The sequence below is a fragment of the Neolamprologus brichardi genome, chromosome 6 (genome assembly GCF_056152115.1).
Source record: "Neolamprologus brichardi isolate AB-2024 chromosome 6, ASM5615211v1, whole genome shotgun sequence".
NCBI classification, from domain to species: Eukaryota; Metazoa; Chordata; class Actinopteri; order Cichliformes; family Cichlidae; genus Neolamprologus; species Neolamprologus brichardi.
In genome coordinates this window covers 8,867,732-8,875,782 of record NC_142109.1, presented here as the reverse complement: position 1 = coordinate 8,875,782, position 8,051 = coordinate 8,867,732, and the positions used below count along the sequence as shown (strand labels likewise).

At 42.3% G+C, this 8,051-nt stretch overlaps 1 protein-coding gene and 1 pseudogene across 2 annotated transcripts; one reads left to right on the top strand and one right to left on the bottom strand.

Annotated features, from left to right (window-relative positions):
* Positions 1–216: 216 nt before the first annotated feature.
* On the top strand, positions 217–2,339 carry LOC148102481 (uncharacterized; annotated as a pseudogene).
* A 545-nt stretch (positions 2,340–2,884) lies between these two features.
* LOC102800185 (actin, cytoplasmic 1-like) lies at positions 2,885–5,938 on the bottom strand. Of its 2 annotated transcripts, XM_035910035.2 has the most exons (7): positions 5,863–5,938; positions 4,701–4,826; positions 4,372–4,611; positions 3,742–3,988; positions 3,471–3,662; positions 3,203–3,384; positions 2,885–3,113 (listed from the first exon to the last, which is right to left on the bottom strand). In XM_035910035.2, the coding sequence occupies exons 2-7, from the start codon at positions 4,821–4,823 to the stop codon at positions 2,970–2,972; spliced, it is 1,128 nt and encodes a 375-aa protein (XP_035765928.1). In that variant the 5' UTR covers positions 4,824–4,826; positions 5,863–5,938; the 3' UTR covers positions 2,885–2,969. The 2 variants fall into 2 exon arrangements, with proteins under 2 accessions (XP_035765928.1, XP_087697740.1); XM_087841614.1 differs by lacking the exon at positions 5,863–5,938 and having other exon boundaries at positions 4,701–4,831.
* Between the last annotated feature and the right edge of the window lie 2,113 nt (positions 5,939–8,051).

Here is an 8,051-nt window from a genome sequence, read left to right as displayed (position 1 = left end):
GGGACTGGTGCACAGTGGCTCTGTTAATGGTCACAGTTAGGTTACATCAAGTGCAGAGCAGCAGAGATTAATTGTTAATTTAAACTGATGAGACACTTAGATTCATTCACTAAATTGAACATTTATACTATAATAATATGAAGACCTTTTGGCTCTCGGAGGAGGTGGACGCACTTTTTCTCCTCTCCTCTCCCTTATCTTCCCTGCTTAGTTCTTATGTCCTTGTCTAGTCTCGTGGTTTTTTTTGTATTACTTTCCCTGGGACAGTCTCTCACAGTCTGTGTCTAAAACCTAAAGAGAATTATGGATTTGATCAACTGGTCTCTGAATGCTATTGACACCCTTTTCTCAACGAGAAGTCTGGGCTCGGGAGAGCCCGAGTGCCCTGGATGGACTTTCACTGCCGGATACACGATGGACAGGTGGCAGACATGGAGGGTCGTGTGCCTGGCGGGACTGTTGATTGAGGACGCTGAAGATATCTATCTATTTGGAACCATGATAACAGGGTTCTTGCTGATCGGAGCTGGCTTGGCCCTGGCCTATTGGAGAATTAAGAAAGTGGAACTGGCTGTTCAAAGCTCCCCAAGGCTGCCCGCTGGGATTGAAACGATGGGACAAGGCGCGACTTCTCAGAAAGGGCTCACTGAGTGCAGCATGGTTAAGAGCTTGGAGGCGCTTACGGCTGCAGTGAATACTCAGAATAACACCTCTGAGCGTATATTAGGTTACATCAAGGAGAGGCCTGCTCAGAATAACACCTTTGAGCGAAAGTTGGATTACATCGTAGAACAGCTCACTGCAGTCGTGAGTTCTCAGAAATGGCTCTCAGAGCAAAAGACAACACCATGGAACGGAAGTTTGATACCATCATGGAGAAAACTCTCGATTGAGAGACCAGTGTCGGAGTGTTAAAGAATAGCTTTGAAATTCTCACAAGTTGTTGCAAAAGAAAAATTACCATCATAATCCAGCTACCCCTTCGGCGCCAGCTGTGGGCTCAAGGCTGGAGCCGAACAAAAACTCCCTGATAACGACTGTGTTGAGTCTGTTCCTTCCCATTCCCTACAAGGCCACCTGGGTTGGCTGGAAGACTGTTTACTTAGCCTGGCAGGGCGAAGGACACTGTCTCAGCTGAACTATGGACATGCACACACATACATATATTGATACTGATAAGCACTCACCCACGCATCACCCTCCCTACCCCGGATCCAACGCCACCTCCAACGCTTACCTCCCCTCTGATGTGGACATCGGGTCAGCTGGAGGCGCAGTCGAAGATTGCAGCGGTCCCAGATCAGATGTACACACTGGAACACTTTCTCATGTTGCTTGTCTGTGTTTATTGTGCTATGGTGTGTTGATATCTGTGCATTCCTGTATTATCCTTTTGTGTTACACATTTTGATGTTTTTTTCCTCGCTACCTAGCCTGAACTGTCTCCCCAATGTGATGTTTGTGTATTGTATGTACGGTCGGCAAGGTCTGTCATCTCGGTTGTGGGCAAAAGACCTGCAACTGACAAATAAAGGCTCAAATAAATCTCATCATCATCTCATCTCATCATAAGCAGTATACTGTCAGTGTAGGGAACGAAAATCAGGGAAAACATTTTGTGAAATATTGTGTTGCATCTCGTTGAATTCAGTTGTGTAAATCCATAAAGAGGAGTAAACCTATTCGCAGCAGCAGCTGATCACAGCTCGAACACTAAGGAAATCTGCTGGAGCACTCAGTGAAAAGTATTGTGAGTTGTGATTCTTTTCAATAAAGCCAATAAAACTGATTTTAGGGTTCCCACACCTGTTGAATACCCCTTTAACCCCGGACTCATCCGATTTTTCTGTTTAGCTGTGGAGGCAAAGTAAAAAGAAAAGTTTTCATTCCCATGTACTAATATTATTGGTATTTTTATATTAATAGCTATACTAACGGCTATCTCTTCACAAAAAGAGCTTCTTCTAACAGCTGCTTTTTACTTTCTTATTCTGAGTTCATTTTAGAGCCTGGACTTTATCACTTAAACTTGTGTAAAGAAGTTCAAGAAGTTTGTTAGCTATTAGTAGCTTCAGTCTTTTTTCACCTAGCAGCTTATATATATATATATAGCTGCCTGTATTTTTGCCTCCTTTGACAGTTGGACACATTTCTCTTGTTTTGCTTCTTTTCTTTATTTTTCTGTTTCAGTTAGAGTTGACTGTGCATTCATCTTTTCGGACAAATGCTCAGTCAACTCAGTTCATCAAGTGCTGCAGCCTCCCTGGCTACCAGTCCAAGTATACCACCGACGGTCGTGCTGTGAGAAAACAGCGCAGTTGGCAATGACCAAGAAGTAAAATATCTATAGATATAAAAATCAATAATAAACACATTCAATAAGTAAAGCAAGTGAGACCAAAAACAAAAAAGCTAACAAAAAAACTAAACTAAACAAAAATATTACGAAACTGATAATCTTTTCTGTCAATTTTGCAAAAGCATTTTAACCCTGGAGAACCCATGGGGTCAAATTTGACCCCATGGGTTCTTCAGCGTTAATACAAAAATCTTGGCAGATACATCTTCATGAAGCTGAAATTGCTGCATGTCAATGTTTTAGAAGAAGAAGCCATAATATTTCATGTTGGATTTATAGATTTACTAATTTACTGATAATTATCAACACATTTCCAGTATTTTTTGGAAACATTTCTTCTTTTTGAAATACATTCAAGTGAAAAAGAGTTTGTTACAGAAAAACTAAGTACAAATTCACAGTGCCTGGGATGCTCTATGCTTCCTGCAGGGTTTCTCCCCATCAGAAAGCACGGTGCCATAGCCAAAGTGATGGAAAAATGGAAAAGGTGTCGGCTAGGCATGCACCAATTTGGTGCTATGGGCATGTATGCAGAGCCAGTCATTTGTTTTTCTTGCAGTGTGTGTTTTGGTGGTGGTGGCGGTGGTGGGGTGTGGTGGGGGCAGTCTGTCTAGAAGCACTTTCTGTGGACGATGCTGGGGCCGGACTCATCGTACTCCTGCTTGCTGATCCACATCTGCTGGAAGGTGGACAGAGAAGCCAGGATGGAGCCTCCAATCCATACAGAGTACTTCCTCTCTGGGGGAGCAATAATCTGCGAGGGCAGAGAAGTAGAGTTGTCAGCAATGAAAACACTCCACATTTAAAAATCACAGACTGAGGATTGAGCAACAAGAATTTTACCTTGATCTTCATGGTGCTGGGTGCCAGGGAAGTGATCTCCTTCTGCATGCGGTCAGCAATGCCAGGATACATGGTGGTACCTCCAGACAGCACAGTGTTGGCGTACAGGTCCTTACGGATGTCAACGTCACACTTCATGATGCTGTTATAGGTAGTTTCATGGATACCACAGGCCTCCATACCTGTGGAGAGTTGGAACGTTAGTGATCACTCAGCTACAACTGCTTAACAATTCACAGAAATCTGCCTTAAAGCTGATGCTGCTTACCAAGGAATGTGGGCTGGAAGAGAGCCTCTGGGCAACGGAACCTCTCGTTCCCAATAGTGATGACCTGTCCATCAGGCAGCTCATAGCTCTTCTCCAGGGATGAAGAGCAGGCAGCAGTTCCCATCTCCTGCTCAAAGTCCAGTGCAACGTAGCACAGCTTTTCCTTAATATCACGCACAATCTCACGCTCAGCTGTGAGACAAGAAAACGCATTACATTTAGGCTTTTCTGGGGTTTTTTCCTGGTGTAAACCATCTTACCATTTTCTCACCTGTGGTGGTGAAGCTGTGGCCTCTCTCAGTCAGGATTTTCATGAGGTAGTCTGTGAGGTCCCTACCAGCCAGGTCCAACCTGACAATGGCATGGGGCAGAGCGTAGCCTTCATAGATGGGCACAGTGTGGGAGACACCATCACCGGAGTCCATGACAATACCAGTGGTACGACCAGAGGCGTACAGGGACAGCACTGCCTGGATGGCCACATACATGGCAGGAGTGTTGAAGGTCTCAAACATGATCTGCAAGGAGAGCAGGAGAAAAGAGATGATCAGTGAACCCAAGAGTTAGAGTAATCTGAAATAAGTTTGCATGTGTTAGTTCAATTGTACAGAAAGAACAGCACACTGGGTTGAATTTTAATAGTAAAACTACTTCATAGAAAAGCAATTTATTACAAAACTTCTTTGTTACACTGTTGCGGCACACAAGTTAAAGTGCCGCAACCTGCTCTATTATTCATTTTTTTTCATGCAGACACCTGGAGAAAAAACCTGGAGGGTTGAAGGAGGATGAGGAAAGACAGATTGAGCAGGGGAAGAAACACGCGAGTGGCAACACAGTTTTCCTGTTGTTGGGCACTGCAGCTCAACAGGAAGTTCGTCAAGGTGTCACCTCTTGTTACCTGCGTCATCTTTTCCCTGTTTGACTTAGGATTCAGGGGGGCCTCTGTGAGCAGGACTGGATGCTCCTCAGGGGCAACTCTCAGCTCATTGTAGAAGGTGTGATGCCAGATCTTCTCCATGTCATCCCAGTTGTTGACAATTCCGTGCTCAATGGGGTACTTGAGGGTCAGGATTCCTCTTTTGCTCTGTGCCTCATCACCAACATAGCTGTCCTTCTGGCCCATACCAACCATTACACCCTAGGAATGCAAAGAGGAGTGCGATTATGAAAAGGTCAGCAGTTACAAAAAGGTTACAAGGTATGTGAGGTTTATTAAGGAATATGTACCTGATGCCTGGGGCGTCCAACAATGGAGGGGAACACAGCACGTGGAGCATCATCTCCTGCAAAGCCAGCTTTGCACATACCAGATCCGTTGTCAACAACGAGGGCGGCAATTTCGTCTTCCATTTTCTGTATGAAGGGAATGAAAAGGGAGGAAAGGATTTTTAGATCAGCTGTTAAGCTGTAGTGTTTTCCATGTGGTATGTTTTATCATCTGACATCGCTGGCACAGGGCTCAGTTGAAACCCAGTGCTGAGAAACAAAGGCAGTTTCCCACTCAGTCTGCCCATTGCTATACAAGGCTGTTAAGAATACTTTAGAAATTGCTGATCTAATGATATTTTCCACACAATCATCTCTAGGATTTACAGTAAGTGATCTGAAAAAGAGAAAATATAATGTGAGCTGCAGTTCTTTGGGTGAAAATGCCTTGTTAATGCCTAATGTTTGAGGCTCATAGCCAAAATCCTTCAAGTTGACATGATGGCAACAAAGACAAAGACCACAATAGCTGCAACTCCTATTAGTTGGACAACAGAAGATCGGAAAGCCAGTGGCCGCTGTGATGAGTCTCAATTTTGTGCTGTGGCATTTAATGTAGCATAAACAACACAATTCTTAGGGAAAAAGTTGGACTGGCAAGGGGATAGGTACGTTTTAGAACCGAAGAAGCCTCTTGGATCAAAGGTAGAATGTCTTCTAGAAACTTGAAGAAGTCTGGACGCTTTCTTTCCAACTCCTTAGTCAATACATTTCTACAAACTACAGATGGCATCCTCTTGGAATGACTGAAACCAGCCCATTGAAGTCATTATGCAAATGTACTGTTTATAAGATTGGGGAAACCTGCAGTCAGCTGAGACTGAAGAAATCACTTGGATGAGTGACGAAACGTTTCTCCCACAAAACGCTACATCCAGATGAACAGAATCAACTTTTGGAGATTCACTTACCTGGATGATTGAGCACGCATCAAGACGTCATAACAAGAACATTATACGGCATAACAAGTGGTTTCTAATGATCGGTTCAACTTGCATAAGGACTTGCAGAAATTTAAGTAATGGGATTAAAAGATACTACTTGTTTGAAATGTGAAGTTTACAATTTGAGAGTATTTAAAATATAAGTAAAATACATTCAGTGGGATCTGCAGTTGTCTTACCTGTGTGAGGAAAGGTTTTCAGTGTAGGAGAACTCTGACTCAGGGCTGCACTCCCATAGGATTTAGTACCTGAACTTGACTGCAATAAAGGACAGTAAATTGCAGGATTTTATCAGGGTCCATTCTGCAGTCTCTCTCCATAAAAGGAGAACTTTGTGCACAGCTCCCGCTGATTGGTTCAGTTTCATCCACTGGGTGTGGTGCATGCAGAAAATGGTTCTGGGCTCTGACATAACGGGGTGGACAAGTTCCACTAAACTAACCTATGCACAGTCAGTGTTATCAAGCTGAGGATAGTTCAATGTTCAATAAGCCTTTTTCTTTATCTGTCAAAATTATTGCAATAGTGCTGATACACGAGGCCAGTATGAGTATGAAACCAGCTGAAATATTTGCTTTTTTGTATTTGATATTCATCCACTAGGAAGCACATTTAATAAATCTATTCAGTCTACAGTAGAATTGCTTGAACTGGTCCATGCATCCCAATCACAACATGTGTAAAATACCCATGTATGTTTGTACACTGGAAAATTAACAAAATAATTAATTTAGCTAATTTATTTCATGACACACAGGAATATTGTAGAAGTGGATTTCACTACTGCATTTTACCAGTTATTTGCACATATTTGGTAGTGATTTCAGTATATGGGGTTGGGCATTTACAAGGGATTGGGAGATTATAATCTTAGGGTCATCGACAGCACAGTTAACACCCTATCTGACTCATTTGCTCAGGCATACCAATGTCCCTCACACATCACCAATGTTCCCTGTAATTTTTCACGTGTCTGAGCAAACTCCCTGAGCGATCCCTTGGACCACTGTGAGCGACATCAGACGTGTGCACTGTGGTCACGCCAGCATCGAATCCATCCAAGTTACATGGTTAATTAAAATAATCAAATTACAGCATTTATGTTAGACTACTTTTAATTAACTGCTTTAGCCCACTTACAATGAAAATGTAAAAAAAATCTAGCCATTGACCTGTGTAGTATGTTAACACTATTGGAAGTAAAAAAAACAAAAACAACTTGAACTCCAATAATGAAAACACAACTTTCTTTAAAAAAAAAGAAAAAAAGAAAAAAAGCTCAGACTTGTATTATGAGTCTGTGGTCTGTCCTGTAACTCTCTGTCTGCAAAATATAGTATATAATGACCAATGCTGGGCAATTAATTATATAGTTACTTCTTTAAAAAAGTAACTCAGTTTGGCAAACAGTTTTTTGACAAACTGAGTGGAGATCACAAGTTTTTTTGCAGCTATTTTTTTTAAATGCAGCCAAGGCGTTTTTTAAATAAACATTTCAAACTATTTACAGAACAATCAGCTGTTCTGCATCAAATTTGATGCCATACAAATTATTTGTGCCACTCCAAAAAACAATTTCTGTCCACTATGAGATAAAGAAGAACAACAGCCTGATACCTGCAGGCCTGACAACAGGAGATGTATCACTCCTGTAACACCTGTAACATTCAGCAGTCGCCTCATTGTTCTTACACACACAACAAAACTATTGACTACACTACACACTAACTACACAAGATTTGCGCTAAACGTCGAAAATCTCTCACATCTCAAAACACCGCCGTCACTCCTAAAAAACTTCCCCCCGTTTTTTAACAACTAGATGCCTCGTTGCCATATCATTTTTTGATTGGTCGACATGGTAGTTTTTTACACGAATAGGAAAGAGAGAGGGGGGTGGAGTTTGTTTTTGCTCACAGGTGTGCGCTTTCGAGCCTTTTTTCGTATAAAACGCCGTTTTTACCGTTTCTTCCCGCAGTAAATATAAACAACGATAGTATTCAGGAAGAAAACCTGAAAACTTATCACAACTCTGGTTTTACGTGGCCTATCAACACAATTTATAAACTGGTATAAAGTCCACACTTTTTCCGTTAATTGTTCCGTCTGTCCTGCTCACATCTCCAATGGTTGTACACGTTGTCATTAACGTGGCTTGACTCCAATCAGCCACGCCGCTTTGCTTGCTAAAACACCGGTGTCGGCATATAAGGACGCTGTCATAGGCTGTCAACGACATTGATTAGCTGCGTATACGAATGTGACTCGCATTATTGGCTGGACTATGGGATAAGGTGGCATCGTTCTAACCCCATACAGGAGCAGCCAGTCACTTACTGACTAACACTGCAAAACAGAATTGTTAAAG

Bases quoted from the DNA above. Each gene is read 5' to 3' on its own strand.
- LOC102800185 (XM_035910035.2), bottom strand. From the start codon at position 4,823: ATGGAAGACGAAATTGCCGCCCTCGTTGTTGACAACGGATCTGGTATG. The intron at 4,612-4,700 runs GTACATATTCCT...TTGCATTCCTAG, and splicing joins TTGGACGCCCCAGGCATCAG to GGTGTAATGGTTGGTATGGG. The intron at 3,989-4,371 runs GTAACAAGAGGT...CTCTCCTTGCAG, and splicing joins ACAGGGAAAAGATGACGCAG to ATCATGTTTGAGACCTTCAA.